The sequence below is a fragment of the Stegostoma tigrinum genome, chromosome 25 (genome assembly GCF_030684315.1).
Source record: "Stegostoma tigrinum isolate sSteTig4 chromosome 25, sSteTig4.hap1, whole genome shotgun sequence".
Lineage (NCBI taxonomy): Eukaryota > Metazoa > Chordata > Chondrichthyes > Orectolobiformes > Stegostomatidae > Stegostoma > Stegostoma tigrinum.
In genome coordinates this window covers 35,944,021-35,960,449 of record NC_081378.1, presented here as the reverse complement: position 1 = coordinate 35,960,449, position 16,429 = coordinate 35,944,021, and the positions used below count along the sequence as shown (strand labels likewise).

Genomic DNA, 16,429 nt, shown 5'->3' with positions numbered 1-16,429 from the left:
ACAAAGAGGTTCAATTCACGCTAACTCTTGCAAGTAGCCATTGCTGACCTTCATGCTTTTTTCCAGTCAACAAGCAAACTTCTTGGAAGGGAGAGTCGCGCAGCACCCAAATTTTATTTATAGCTGCATTGTACAGAGCTGAGGGACAGTGAAAGAGTCGCTTCAAGTATTGTATTAATACAACTGAGAAATAACTTCTATTAGTTCAGCAGCATTAACTGCAATAAACTTGTTAATTTGCATATTAAATTACAAATCCTATTACTTTGTTTACTTGGATTACGTATGTTAATTCCAATTTTAATAATCTAAATACTGTTCCCTCTGAGTTAATTTCTTCAGGTTTCCAGTCTGATCAGTAATAATGCAAACTGCATTCACAAGCCAATTAAGGAAAAGTTATCCGAGACCTTGTTTTAACAATATTGTATAACTTACTTCCTGATATTATTTATTTGCAACTGTTGAACAATGAGTTCTGAAGCATCATTATTGTTTACATCCTTATGAATTATACATCAAAACTTTTGGTTATACCTTTTAAAATGATCCCAGTGATATCAGACTTTCAGGAGTGGGAGAAATAAGATTATTTTCACTATCTAACATGCATTATGTGTGCATCAGCAACATAATATCCACAAAGTACCAAGGTCAGTGTTTTAACTCATCATAGATACATTCTACAATATTAGACAGACAAACTAATTCCAAAGAATGCAACAAGAATTTTCCAGATTTCACTGCGGTCTATGTTGAGCTTGCCCACTAGTTATTCTTCAATGCTATCAGCAGCTTTAGAAAAATACTTTGCAAATGCAAATGCAAGTACAAACTAATAACAGAACTTAACTGCACGTGCAGAGGGGAAATTTCTATGGGAAAATTAAATCACAGTGCAAAGAGACTATTGTCAAACAGAAAAAAAAACTTACAGTAAAAACGGATATCCCCCTTTTCCTATGGTTGCTTGACATGAAATGCCTCTGGCCTTCACCTCAAGATAATTTTTCCTCACTGAAAGTCATTTGACTGTTTGATTACTAGAGGAACTTGCTTTTCCGCATCATTGCAATGTAGTAAAATGTTGCAAAGCATTTCACACGGGAAGTGTCAAATAAAATTTCACAAGCTACACAAGGACTAATCACCAAAAGCTCAATCCAAGATGAAACTTTTACAAAATGTAATAAGCAAGTACAGGGGGAGAGAAATGAAGCTGGGGGAGATTTCCAGAACAGCTGCCTACGTCGTTGACTCAAGTGTGAGTGTGTACGCATATATGTAGGCAGGTAAAATAGGTCGAGTAAAAGGGACTTGGTGTGAATTAGAGGTTGACCAGTAGAGTTTCATAAATATTCCGAAGAACTTTCAATTTGTTAAAAATAACATACAAACAATTCCAAAAAACTGGCTACATTTTATCATACTTGGAAACTGCTCTTACAAAACAGCAGCTCAAATAACTATTTTGATTTATCTTTCCCCCCCTTTCTGACTAATTACATGGCAAGTTTTGAAAAAATTAATTTCAACAGTAGCTAATGCAAAAGCAATTTAATCTCTTTTGCATTTGGCAGCATAGTATACACGTCAGTTTGAATAGATGGAGGTGTAATCGGTACTTAATTCTTACTGCAAATAATAACGTATTGGCTAGAAACTGCTGCCCAAATTCCTTTGTGACCATTTCCTAGTTTTTCTTTTAGGTTGTTTTGGTCAAGGAAATCACATCTTCAGGAGATTTCATACCCAACATGAAATAATTTCTCACTGACAGAATCTGAAATCTCAACTTGGCAAATCACAATATATATTAGATCTAAACGAAGCTATGAATATTAATGTAATAAGAAGTAACCTCTAAATGTGTCTTACGTCTATACACTACAATTTATTTTATGACACGATAGATGTCTGTTTATGCATCATAACTTATTTTTATACTATGTTGCTATGTCTCAAACTGTGCCAATAGGAGAACGATCTTAAATTACGCAGAGGTAGACCAGCAGTTATGATAATTTATTTCACTGCAGGGCTTTTGTCTATCCATGTATATTCAAATAGGATCATAAATATTTCAGCAATGAAATGACCACTCAGCTTTATTCCTTGTGCTGCTGTTGCTAACTCCATATCAAAGCTATCGGTATTCATCTATTTTTCCCATCTTTTGGGCACTAATATTTTTCTCCCATCTTTGATTGATCTGGATCTTTTAACTATTAAGTTTTAGATCCTTTATTCTCATTCAAAGATAATAATCATTAGAATGAACAAAGAGCTTATTGCGATTATAAACTGAAATCACCAGCACAATTAGCTACATTTAAATATAGCCACTGAAAACTTGACAGCTGCAAAATGGTTAATTGCAGCAGCTTTTCAAAATTAGCAAACTCACAGTGAATCCTGCTGATGCCAGTGTGGAAGCTGTTAAAATTTGCTTTTAGCACTATATGCTAACTGTCTTCAAAGACCAGTAAACTATTGACTCTTGTGTTTTTTTCTTAATGTGATAAACTTAAGGTCACTGTTACAATATATGAAAGATTAGAACAGTACAATTCAAGTATCTAAAACTGTAGGGTTCGCAAGACTGGAAAATCCAAGTGGCAGTATTGGCATCTTATGGACATTACTTCCTCATAATCTGGTATCCAAGTACAGACAATTTATAGACATAAAACTACAGAAGGAGAGATAAGGTGCAAACTCGCAATTAAGGATAATGACATTAGCTTAATGTGGGTCTTCTAACTGAAGCAGGGAGACTATGGAGGAAATGTGAAAACCCTACGGGGGAGGGGAAATCACGTTCTGTTGATTCAGAAACAGAACCTTTTGAGGCCCCTTCTGTACTGCCAGTAAATCATAGCTTATATATAATGTCACTTATCAAGTTTGCAAGAGGTATTTGATGGTGCATGGAAACACATGACAAAACTAGGAACTGCAGTAGAGTGGCTTATTTCCCCTCAGAAGTAGAGTGGTATTAGCGCTACTATGGTCTCAAAGTATGGGAAGTGGATGATAATGGGGAGAAGAGAGAAATGGAGGTGAAGGAGGAGGACATATCCACAAAACAGACCCATGATTGGTAATGTGCAAGATGTTAAAGTAGTAATTGCATTTTTTAAGAAAATCTTTATCAATTTCAACAAGGACTATTAGTGAACGATCTAATGACAACCCAACTGAAAACATTAACTATTCCTACAAAATGTACACCACACAGCTACATAAAGTTCCCTTGGCTTCAAAATGTGTTTCTCACTCTAAGCTTAGGAGGGCATGTTCTACTGCAGCTTGTGACATTTTCCTTAGCATCATACTTAGGTTTCTCCGTGACAGATGTATTTCACTAATTCAGTTCAATAATTTTGAAGCTTAATGGAACACTTGTTTGTAAACATATTTGTTTTTGCTTTAATAATACAGATGATAGCATAACTACATATTTGATTTCTGGAGTTAATATTTCCAAAACACATTCAATAACTTGTCAAACAAGAAGTGGTTGTACAAGGATCGAACTCATGTGATTGTTGGGTAATATGTTAGATTAGCTCAATAAACAGTTAACAGCAAGTGGGAATTAACAGGATATTTTTGTTTTGGCAGGTTTTAACGAGCAGGATTTCACAAAGCCTCAGCTATTTACATCTAGATCGATGGTTTAGATGAGGGGTCAAAGAGTAAAGTATACACGTTTGGTGGCAATAGAAAGCTAGGTAGGAAATTGTATGCTAGTTTTTACTGCAAGCAATGCAACCTAAGAGTTAAAAAGGTCTTGCTGAAATCATTCAAGGCTTCGGTGAGACAACTTCTGGGGCACAATACACAGTGTAAAGTTTATGTTTTTATAGTTTCTACTTTAGAAAACTGGGGGCTAAAATGGGAAACAGCTGCTTTAAAACCAGCATTTGAAAGCGTGGCTGCATGATTTTGAAAGCAAGTAATCTGACACCCATTGCTGACATCGTGGGACCAATTACCATCAGTAATTGAAGGTTGAGCTGCAGATGATTTGCGCCTGAAGGGATGTATGGATGTGGTTGACTGGCCTATGGACTAGTGACAGCCTATCAAAGCCAAAAACCTTTTATCAGCCAAAATCTCAGACTTGTGTCACGTCATTAATCAGCTTGGAGCTGGGAGCAACTTGGAGAGAGGCAAATGTTCAGTTCATCCCCATCTCACGAACAGTCTGTCTGCTCTCTGCAGTCAAAACTCATTGGAAAGCCTGAAGAAAATCAGTTTATCTTCCCAGCAACAGTTGTTGACAGCCATGATTTTTATCTGATAAGTCATTTTGTATCTCTCACCAAACATCCAGAGGACAATGAGTGAAGCAGCGTCCTGATCAGCAGAAGAATCATAAAGATCGTCTCCGCCATTCAGTTTGGGAACAAAGACTATTTATCCGTCACTCCAGTTTTGAACTTCTGTCTAATAATGTATTTTACCTTATGTGTTGGTTTATTTGTACATAAGAGAGAGTTTATAAGGAAATTGGAGTTTCAGTTGGCAGTTTTATATGCGAACAGTTTATAATTAGACCTGTCGCTACAGCCTTATAACTTGTAATAAGTAGTAACTGTTGCTCAATCCAAGCACCTGGTTTGTGCCTTGTATTAACCTACCAGGTGTGAGTGTCAAGTAAATAGGGAATTCTTTATACTTTGTAAAATCATTGACATTTGAGATGATAAAGGGTTTGATTTACAGCGCATTATTCTTATGAAGTGCAACAACACTTGGTCTTCAAGTTTCTGAAGAAGGGACCTGACCCAAAACATCAACATTCCTGCTTTATAATGAAATGTGAGGCTGGATGAACACAGCAGGCCCAGCAGCATCTCAGGAGCACAAAAGCTGACGATTCAGGCCTAGACCCTTCATCAGAAGGGTCTAGGCCTGAAACGTCAGCTTTTGTGCTCCTGAGATGTTGCTGGGCCTGCTGTGTTCATCCAGCCTCACATTTCATTATCTTGGATCCTCCAGCATCTGCAGTTCCCATTATCACTGATACAACATTCCTGCTTTGATGCTGCCTGGCCTGCTGTGTTCATCCAGCTCTCCACGGTGTTATCACTGACTCCAGCGCATCTGCATTTCTTACTATCTCTCCATAAATAATTAAATGGGTTAGGACTACCAACTGCGTATTTCCAGCTGCAGTTTATAGAAATCACAACTCAGACATAATATTGCTTAGAAGTCCAAGGTACTGGGCAAGATTCCACTGAAATACAAATGTAATGATTTTACACATCCTCTGGTTAAAAAGTGAATTTCAATGTTTCCCATTCACCATTATTCCAAAACCCCACATGTTGGGGAATCAATATCAGGGAAATTATTCCAAAATACATTATTGCACACACTGTTAATATCTAAATATGAACTATTCTGTTTTTCTTACTTCAGTACTGCAAATAATCATAAATATTAAAATTATATATACACTGTGAAATGGAAAAGAGCAGATTGTAATTTTTATCGTAGCTGGTGAGATAATGCATTAAATTTGCTTTATTAAATCGGAATCTTACGCAGTAAACCATACAAAAATAGTCAGTAGAATACAGTTACATGAAAATACTGTCAGAAGCAAATTGTTCAAAAAGTCAATATTGGGTTAAACTAAGCTGTACACATTGTAGTGAGTTTTATTTTAAACTACATGCAGCTGATGCCAGGTGAATTCCTGGTCACAACCACAGTTGAGTTGTATTGACCTTGCAATCCTATTCTTAATTTCAAACGAGCAAATTGGCTAGCAGGCAAGCTTGACATCCCATTATTAGCACAGAGTCCAGGAATGCTAGACTGGCATCAGGAAACAATCATGTTTAGGAGTACCTGTGCCATGCCAGAGAGAGAGAAAAAGCTTAACAGAGGTGGTGTCAGCCAGGATGGAAATGTCATTCAGGCTGGACAATAGGGGAGCTGGAACCAGCACAGGTAGATCCAGGAAAGTTTGGCAATGAACCTGACTGCTCTGCACCATTGTGCGCCAGACTGGGTCTCCCAAAATAAAGACTGAAAATGTCAAATGCAATCACAGAGACCTTTTGACGAGCTTCTTCAGAAGTTTAAGCTGTCATTAACTGTCTGTGAGAGAAATCCTGAGACAATCTCAGAGACCGTGACTTTGAAACGCTGCCAGCAGTCCATGGACCTTTGAAACTCCAATCCCTTGTTTACCAAATTAGGTAATCTAACAATATCTTCTCAATGTTAGTGTATGGTATTAAATCCACACTGCATCTTGAATGTCAGGCTTGGATCAGCAGCAGCCCTTTTCTCTTTAAATCAGAAGATTGTGATGTCAAATCCTTTTTGAGCCTAAAGTACAAATATGAGCTGCTACTTCAGTGCATACACAGTTAGAGACCCCATCTTTTTCATGAGAACAGAGGTTCCACCTGTCATTTCAGGAGGAGAGTATCGATCCTACAGCAATACAGAGAGGGGAGCTGGAGGGGTCTCTTGATTTCCTAGCTATCATTTGTTTCCCAGCAAAGTCTTTCCAAAAAAATTTAACAGCTCGTCTTTTATTGATTGTTGAACATTGCTACAAATTAGTTGCCACATTTCTCAGTACCACAAGAATTAGAATATTGTCAAAACACTTCACTGCTTGTGGATAACAACCACAAATGTACTAAATTCTAGTTTGTTGAGTATTTAGAATAGTCAATTATAAATGCATTTAGGTTTCAAGTGAGCCAGAAATACAAGTTTGATTACAAATGGAAGCAAAGTAAAGCTATTTGAAGGAATTTGCTCCATCTTGCAGAAAAAAGAAATCAAATTTCTCTCGTCTTACCAGGAAAGCTATTCTCTGGGAAGGATCCCTCTCTGGCAAGTGTCCTTTCACTTGGGTCTCTTCTTCAAAATACCACTGTTAAATGTGAATTCATACTTTCACACAGCATAGAAACAGGCCCTATGGCTCAACATTTTTTTTTATTTACTGTTCAAGAAGAAAAGGACTGTAAGATCTTTTACATCACCAGTCAAGGCCAACAGTAACTCTCTGGTCCATAGTTAAACATCCAGAACAGAAGTAAACTACTCAATCAGCATCCCTATTCACCCTCTTAATGTAGTCTTTCAAATTTGCTTGTTCCTTTGGTAAAATAAAAACAGGTGAAGATGGGATGTTTAGCCTATCTTTCTCACATTGCTTTTATTCCTGCAGATTAATTGTCACAGTATTGAAACATTTTCCTAGTGAACTATCTCGGGAAATGTTCAAATTGCTGAAGTTCTTCCCTGTTTTATTCCTCACTGCCAAAAAAGTGTGTCTGTCTGTAGCAAAGCCCTAATGCTAATTAGCAGTCACAGCAGTGAACTCTTCCCTCCACCCTCTCCATTTCCAGTTCCAGTTTTCATAGAACTACCCTCCTTGGTTGCCCCTCTCCAAGATAAATAGCTGAAGTTTGAGAAATGAATTTCAGAATGCAGAGAAATTTGATCTTTTGTGCTCTTCACAGCAGAATTACCTTCCCTTTTCTTGTACTCTTGAAATTTTTCTTCAAGCTCTGAATTCCTTCTCAAATACTATGATCTACTAGCAAGTTTTGAGAAGATTTGTAGCTCAGGTTGAGGATCTGGATGCAAGTTTGCTCACTGAGCTGGAAGGTTCGTTTTCAGACGTTTCGTCACCATTCTAGGTAACATCATCAGTGAGCCTCTGATGAAGCGCTGGTGTTATGTCCTGCTTTCTATTTATCTGTTTAGGTTTCCTTGGGTTGGTGACGTCATTTCCTGTGTTGGTGTCATTTCCTGTTCTTTTTCTCAGAGGGTGGTAGATGGGCTCCAAATCAATGTGTTTGTTGATGGAATTCCGGTTGGAATGCCACGCTTCTAGGAATTCTCATGTGTGTCTCTGTTTGGCCTGTCCTAGGATGGATGTGCTGTCCTAATCAAAGTGATGGCCTTCCTCATCTGTATGTAAGGATACTAGTGATAATGGGTTATATCTTTTTGTGGCTAGTTGATGTTCATGTATCCTGGTGGCTAGCTTTCTGCATGTTTGTCCAATGCGGTGTTCGTCACAGTTCTTGCAAACGTCATTTACAAAATACCTTGCAAGAACTGTGACAAACACCACATTGGACAAACAGGCAGAAACCTAGCCACCAGGATACACGAACACCAACTAGCCACAAAAAGACATGACCAACTATCACTAGTATCCTTACATACAGATGAGGAAAGACACCACTTTGATTGGGACAATACATCCATTCTAAGACAAGCCAAACAGAGACATGCACAAGAATTCCTAGAAGCATGGCATTCCAACCGGAACTCCATCAACAAACACATTGATTTGGAGCCCATCTACCACCCTCTGCGACAAAGAACAGGAAATGACATCACCAATGCAGGAAATGACATCACCAATCCAAGGAAACCTAAACACAAATAGAAAGCGGGACATAACACCAGCGTTTCACCGGAGGCTCACTGATGATGTTACCTAGAATGGTGACAAAACGTCTGAAAACAAACCTTCCAGCTCAGCCAGCAAACTCACATCCAGAACTATGATCTACTTAGCAGCTAAAATAATACATTTCATAATCATTTCTTCTAATCTTTCTTTTGATCTCAATCCTGCGATATCCAGCATTTACCTGATCAGTTTTCTCTACTCCTGTTCCAAGGCATCAGTCTGATATCTTGGTGACCAAAGCTGCACAAAGTACTTGCAATGTGGTGCGGCCAGAGCTTGGGACAGTTCAAGCATTAGATCCTGTGAAATATACTGCAAGACTTGACATTACAGGTCAGCATTCCACTTAGCACATTTACTGATTTTCATGGGTTGGAAATGTTAATGTGAATGATGCTCACTCATCCCTTCTTTACCCCAATGCTTTACACTGATCGATACAAGAGTCACAGAGCAGGGAAACCCTTCGGTCCAACTCGGTCATGCTGACCAAGTATCTTAACCTGAACTAAGCCCATTTGCGACATTTGGCCTGTATCCCTCTGAACCTTTTCTATTCATGTGCCTGTCCAAGTTCTCTTAAATCTTGTAAATGTACTCACTTCTATCACTTTCTGTGGCAGTTCATTCCATAACCACACCACCCTCTCTGTGGAAAAAGTTGCCCCTCGGGTTCCTTTTAAATCTTTCCCCTAACTCCTCAAACCTATGCCCTCTAGTTTTGGACTCCCCTACCCTGGGGAAGAGGCCTTGGCTATTCATCTTAACTGTTATAAACGTCTAAGCTCACCCCTCAGCCTCCCACACTCCAGGGGAAAAAAGTCTCAGTCTATCAAGCCTCTCCTTATATCTCAAACCTCCCAGTCTCAGTGACATCCTTGTAAATCTTTTTTGCACCCTTTCCAGTTTAATACATCCTTCCTATAGCAGGGTGACCAAATTAGGAATGATGTTCATCCAATGCTGCTCTTTTCAAATACGTGCCATGTCTAATTGATTTGACAGACCAATACCCACAGATGCTTCCAATTTGACAGGTTTGCAATCAAGTGACTAAATTTAAGTCACCAAAATAAATCAACATAGCATGAGCCACACAGTGAAGCATTCGGCTCAGCCAATAATAGTGAGACCACATCCGAAGCAGCATATATAGTATTGGTCACCCTTACTTAAGGAAGGATATAAAGATCAGAGGTTTATCAGGCTAATACCTGAAATTGGCTGACTGTCTTTTGAGGAAGGATAGGTTAAGGCCTGTATCTGCTGGAGTTTTGAAGAGCACTTGATTGCAACATTTAAAATCATGAGGGGTCCTGAATGGGTGGATGTCCAGAGAGCATTTCTTCGTACAGCAAATCTTGAACTACAGGTCATTGTTTAAAGATAAGGGGTCACACACTTAAAACAGATTTGAAACACAGTTTTATTTTCTCATTGAGGGTCACACTCTCTTCCTGCAAGGACAGTGGAAGTCAAATCTCTGAATATTCTTAAAGAGGAGGTGGAGAGATTCTTGTTGAGCAAAGGGGTGAATATCGGGGGGACAGGAAAGTTATGGTCAGACCAACAATGATTTCATCAAATGGTAGAGCAAGCTTTAGGGACCAGAGTGGCCTACTCCTGCTTTTTGATTGGTTAGATTCACAGGACCTGAAAACATTGCAAATAACGTACATTGAAGTCTTTACGATGCGATCGAACAAATGAACAGATCATGTAATAGCACTGTCTAGCCAATACGCATTAAGCAAGGGATTCTCCATTCACAAGGTTAAACAGAGCTAAGAGACACTGCATAGCTCAAGTTTCCTTCATAACCAGTTATCTCCCATCAGGGCTTCCAATTGCCTTTTTTTAAAAAGTAATTCAAGGCCAAAGGGCCTGATGTTAATTCTGTGCAAGTGGGTGGGTTTCAAATGAGATGAAATTTTGCCCACGATCCAAAGCCTTACCTGGAAGGCCATCTCAGGTATCTATTACTCAGAAGAATTTATTCCTAGCATCACAACTGGTCACTGGGGCACAAGGGAAATATCCAAATACAACAGCAGAAGAATTAAAAATACCTTTTTTTCAGGTCATCTTTGGATATTTCCCTAGAGCCCAATGGCCAGAAATAAATGAAGGATTTAAAGATACGACCTTGATCAAAGCGGCTAGGGTCACACATATTGTTTTTACACTATATAAGGGCATAGTTTTTTCTACTGGAACCTAATGGGTACATCATGTCTGAAAGCAGCCATTGACCCCATTTTTTTTTCTAAGGCAGAGGGTACAGTCTACTTTTCAAGCAAGTTCTATAAAAAGTGAAAGCCCAGTAAATGCTGCAATCTAATTCAGGCTCTTTGGAGAATGTAGGAAGGAAGCAATTCTGAATCTTCTGGGTAATGAGTTAGGTCAACAGATCAAGCATCAGTGAGGGAACATTTACATCTGAAGTGAAAATATTTAATTGGAAGAAAGCCAATTTCAGTGGGGCAAGAACGGAAATGGGCCAGGTTAATGAGAATCAAAAATTGACAGGCACAACTGGAATGGAACAATAGTCTGCCTTTAAACAGGAGATGGTTTGAGTACAAACAAGGTGTGCTCAATGAGGGGAAATGCAGTACAACCAAAGGCATCACTCATTAGACAACAGAAGAGGTAGAAAATAAGAGGGATAGCACATGCTGCAACTGTCAGTTTGACAACAGAAATGAAAATGAGAATGAATAATAGAACCAAGGGAAGTGAAAAAAAAGTCAAAGAGAGCATCTGAGAAGCAAACAAGCCAGTTAATGAAAAGGGAATGTGAAATTTAAATACACATAAATAGTAAAACAGAAAGACTGACTTGCATTTATATAATGTCTTCACCGCAGCCAGACACCTCAAAGCCAATGTAATATTTTGAAGCATTATAAAGTGCCTATATAACGTGGGAGACATGCAACTAATTTGCACTGAGCAATCTCCCACAAACATCAACATGATAATGAGCAGATGTTTAATCTTGGTAATTCTGTTCGTGAAATAGATATTGGACAGTACATAAGCAAGAACCAATTTTCTCCTCTTCTTCCGAACAGTGCAATGCAATATTTTATGCTCATCTGAAATAACAGATGGGGCCTAGGATTAACAAATCATCTGGAAGACAACACCTCTGACAATTCAGTATTCCCTTAGCACTACATCAGCTTCAATTCCTGAGTGACATTCCAACCTGGAACCCTGTTACTCTGAGTGGAGAGTGGTTACACCAGCTGACACAAGCTGTGGCCAATTAGGAATCAAAAAAGGATCCATGCATGGAGGCGCAAAACAACAAGAAAGATTGGATAAGACAAAAGAAGAGACACAATAAAGCAATTTTCTTTTACTGCTTGATTGGTGTTTTAGGAAATAAACTTCCTCACTGGAACCACTGTGCTGCTTAAAACTAGGCATAAGCATTCTTTTGTGAACTCAAGTGGTAATTCATACTCAAATGCAGCAATTTTATAAAACACATGAGGGCCTGGTAATGCTGAGGGTGGCTTACCAAATTTCTGAAGCTAATGGTCAGTTACAACTTGTGGTGATTTGCAATGCATTGATAATCATTTAAATACCAGACATCACTCCACAACATACTCACTGATTATGGTGATCCCCAGTAAACATAAGATTTCCCAACTAGTCCACACGGATTTGCACAAGTCTCCAGATGACTGACCTGCAGACCTTACTCAGCAATGAAAGAAAGTGATTAATTTTACCACTTAAACAAACTTGCATGGTCAAGCACTAATGCATTACGAAGAGACAGCAAGAACTGCAGATGCTGGAGTCAGAGACAATACAGTGTGGAGCTGGAGGAACACAGCAGGCCAGGCATCATCAGAGGAGCAGGAAAGTTGATGTTTTGGATCGGGATCCTTCTTCAGAAAATTACAAAAACTACTTTTGCACAAAACAAAAAACTGGCATGGGATCAGTTCTTTAACTTAATCATCGACAGCATCAAGTCAAAACCAAATAACAGTAATTATGTGCTTTAAGTTAATAAATTATACATATTAACTCAGCTTCACGGTACTGCCGCAGTTTATATTAATCTGAACCAAAATAACCAAAGACAACATGTTGAAATGATCTTTTAACCTTAGCATTGAATGGAAAGGAGGTATCTAAATTCAATAACCTCACTGCAGAATACTTTTGAGCTAAGTCATAGCGCACTAAAACTCTATTATTCAATATTCTGATTAATCCGGTTAAATATCCTGTCATCAGAACATCACTGACCTAAGAAACTGGATGTATAGGGCGTGATACCACTGAACTCTTTTATGACATCAAGCAGGAAAGCTTGTGCAAATTAGACTTATGTTTTTGACAGAAGTAATTTATAATTATAAACATATAAACTTTTTTAAAAACTTTATTTGATGGTGTTTTGTCTGATGTTTTCCAGTTTAACAAACATGTGAATACTGCCTTGCAAGGATGTGCCAATGTAAAGAAAATTAAGCAAACCCACTTGCTCCAAAGACATTTATATTTATTCATTCAGACTGAAAATTACACAAAGAAACAGGACAGCATAACTTCCATTATTTTCTGTCTGCTTGACAGGGCCCACAATTATAGCAGTGGTGGATTTCTACATTGAATTCCCCATGGCAACTAATACTTCATCATTGATAGGTCCAATATGGACAGTTGCAAAATAAAATTTTCTTTGTACAATTAACTTTGCTGTTCAATAACCTCAATTTGGGAGTGAGCCCTCTCCCATCACTACATTTTTTCACTTGTCACATCAGCTAGTTTTTGTTACTGATGTGATTTTGTTTTTCTGCACATTAACCTGCATAACAATTACCAGGCAGATGTCCTAAAGTCTAGTGACAAACTATTGATGCAGCTCCAGCATCACAGACGTGTACAGACGCACAGCATGTGCCTAGTTCTAGATAGCTGTTAATCAGCCTGTAAAGATATGTTCTCATATGCCACTGAAGCAGTGGGGACATGAACCCAGGCCTCCTAGCTCAGAGGAAGGGACACTAACACTTTACCACCAGAATCCCACTCTCAGTTTTATTCTTACTGACAATATTGTACATCATATACACCTAGTAAGTGATTACACTGATACAGAGAGATTGGCTGAAGGTGAGGCAGTTACCTTTCTGTCGAAATGTCACAATTTGTGACACCATATAGCTGTCTGATCTGGTTCCCAGGTAGCTGAGTCCAAAACTAGATGGCATAGGTTTAAGGTAAAAAGAGAAAGATTTACAATGGTCATAATGAGCAACTTTTTCACACAGAGGGTGGCGCATGTATGGAATGAGCTGCTGGAGGCTGGAACAATTGCAACAATCAAAAGGCATCAGGATGGGTACATGAATAGGAAAGGCTTAGAAGGATATGGGCCAAATGGGACTAGATTAATTTTGGATATCTGGCCAGCATGGCGAAGTTGGACTGAAGGGTCTGTGGATGTGAGATTGCTCGCTGAGCTGGAAGGTTAGTTTTCAGACGTTTCATCACCATTCTAGGTAACATCATCAGAGGGCCTCCGATGAAGGGTCTGTTTCAGTGTTGTACAGCCTCTATGACTCTATATCTAGATTCTGATCTGTGCTTCCCAGTTAAAAGATTTTATGCACCACCTAAGGACTATAGGCTCACTGCAGGTATTTTTCATATACATTCTCCCCCTTGGGTTTTCTGATCACAAACAATGAAATAAATGAGCATTCTCTCTCACAGGTGAAATTGCCCAATTGTCCAAAGCAGATATTTGGATTTTCTGGGAGAGTTTCAGGAGCTTTCTAACTTGTTAAATTAGGATCAAAGATGACCACAACAGGAAAGAAAAACAGCCTGAGTGGGAAAATTGTTTTATTGTGAAAAGAATGAAAAGAAAATGAGATTAAGTTAGCTCAGTTATTTGCTTTAAGAAAATACAAAATACGCAACACATCAACATAGTAAAAAGAAATCTAAAAGACTGCCTGAATGATATTATACTACCTGCTGGATTAGCCACAGTTATGATTTCAAAGCTTATTTCAAGAAACCAACTCAACCAACCAACTGAGGTTGTCCTAATTCTTTTCAATTTCGGAAAGGTGAAGGATGATTCATTAAAGTGTGAGATCTACCTCAACAAGATAATAGAGGCAGCATGACGGATTGATAACTGCAAGCTTTGAGTCAGACGACTGGCCAAGAGATCTACAAAAAGAATACTGGCTTTCTTGGGACTGAGCCTGCATAAGTATTAGTACAAAAAAGTTCAGAGAAAGAGGGTGGTGTAGTGGACAGTGAAGAAGGTTATCCATGAGTACAACGACATCTTGATCAACCTGGCCAGTGGGCCATGGAATGACAAAAGGACTTTAATCTAGATAAATGTGAAGTGTTGCGTTTTGGTAAGACAAACCAGAGCAGGACTTACGCAGTTAATGGTAGGGCACTGGGGAATGTTGTTGAACACAGAGATCTAGGGGTGCAGGTATACAGTTTCTTGAAAGTGGTGTGACAGATAGAAAGGGTGGTAAAAGAAGGAACTTTTCATGGTTGCCTTCAGCAGCCAGGTCATTGAGCACAGGAGTTGAGATGTCATGTCGCAGCTGCACATAACATTAATAAGGCCACATTTGGAATACTGCGTAAAATACTGATTGCACTGCTACAGGAAGAGTGTTATTAAGCTGCAAATGGTACAAAATGTTTCACAAGGAAGGTATGGAGACTAGAAGGTTTGAGTTATAAGGAGAGGTGAGATAGCCTGGGACATTTTTTCCCCCTGGAACACAGGAGGCCTTATATCGGTTTATAAAATCATAAGGGGTGCAGATCAGGTGAATAGCCTAGGTATTCTCCCCAGAGTAGGGAGTCCAAAACTAGATGGCATAACTTTAAGTTGACAGGCAAAGATTCAAAAGGGGTATGAAGGGCAATTTTTTCCCCCACACAGAGGGTAGTGTGAATGTTGAATAAGCTGCCAAGGGAAGTGGTAGAGTTGGATACAATTACAACACTTAAAAGACATTTGGACAGGTATGTGGATAGAAAAGGTTTACAGAGATATGGGCATCACACAGGCAAAGGGGACTCGTTCAGTTTAGGAAATCTGGTTGATTCGGGCAAGTTGGGCCGAAGGATCTATTTCCAACCTGTATGACGTAATGACTCCATAACTGAAATCCAATTCTGAAGTGGATTAAAATCAAATCCCTTCTGAATGCTGGTCTGTGGTCTACGTTTGTAATGCATATCCAACTTTGTAAATCCCTCATCAACTAACAGGTATCCTGCTAGGCATTGAACTGCAGTTACATGCTTTGCTAGAATGTTGTTGTTAATTCACTGCCCCAAATGACTTTTTAAATTTCTTCCAAAATAAAATCATTCACTGACTGAACCCATACATCTATTTTACTCTACGTTAAAATTCAAATTCCAAAAATCATAATATGTTGTACAGCTTTAATCAGATCATATGTACTGTGGAGCAAAAATTCCAGTTTGATATGTAATAGAGCCCACTTCTGGTGACTTGTGCTTGGGTAAGAGTGCTGTCGCCAATTTGGTTTTCTTAAAATTATTTGGAAAGAAGTTGTCTGGACATATCATAACCATACAACTTAGACTTGAACCTGGACTTTCAGGTCTAATGATACGGACATTACCAAGATCCCACAAATGCTTCATTTTATGCTATGTCTACAGGCCTATCTATATAAAAATGGCAGAGGATAAACACTGTTGAGTCTTGGTGATGAGAGGCACTTGTCTTACTGAATAAGATGTAGTATATTGCATGATAGTGCTAGGTATGCAACAGCAAATACTTAGTTTTTCTAATTATGCTCATCAAGAACCTAAAGTGACGCACAAGCCGTCACCAGTGCTTCCAGCTAGACTGCTTCATCGTCTCACTGAGACTGAGTGACATCA

The 16,429-nt window shown here is 38.7% G+C and overlaps 1 protein-coding gene across 12 annotated transcripts in view; it reads right to left on the bottom strand.

The window, feature by feature from the left end:
* The window catches only part of anks1b (ankyrin repeat and sterile alpha motif domain containing 1B), a 766,097-nt gene that overhangs the window by 476,563 nt on the left and 273,105 nt on the right, over window positions 1-16,429 (bottom strand). Inside the window, exon 1 of one of the 12 annotated variants that reach the window (XM_048554445.2) lies at window positions 936-992. The exons of the other annotated variants lie outside the window; for them this stretch is intronic. Coding sequence (XP_048410402.2) covers window positions 936-977 — 42 coding nt within the window. The 5' untranslated portion in view covers window positions 978-992. Of the gene's footprint in view, window positions 1-935; window positions 993-16,429 lie in introns of those variants that run through there. 12 annotated transcript variants of the gene reach the window in all.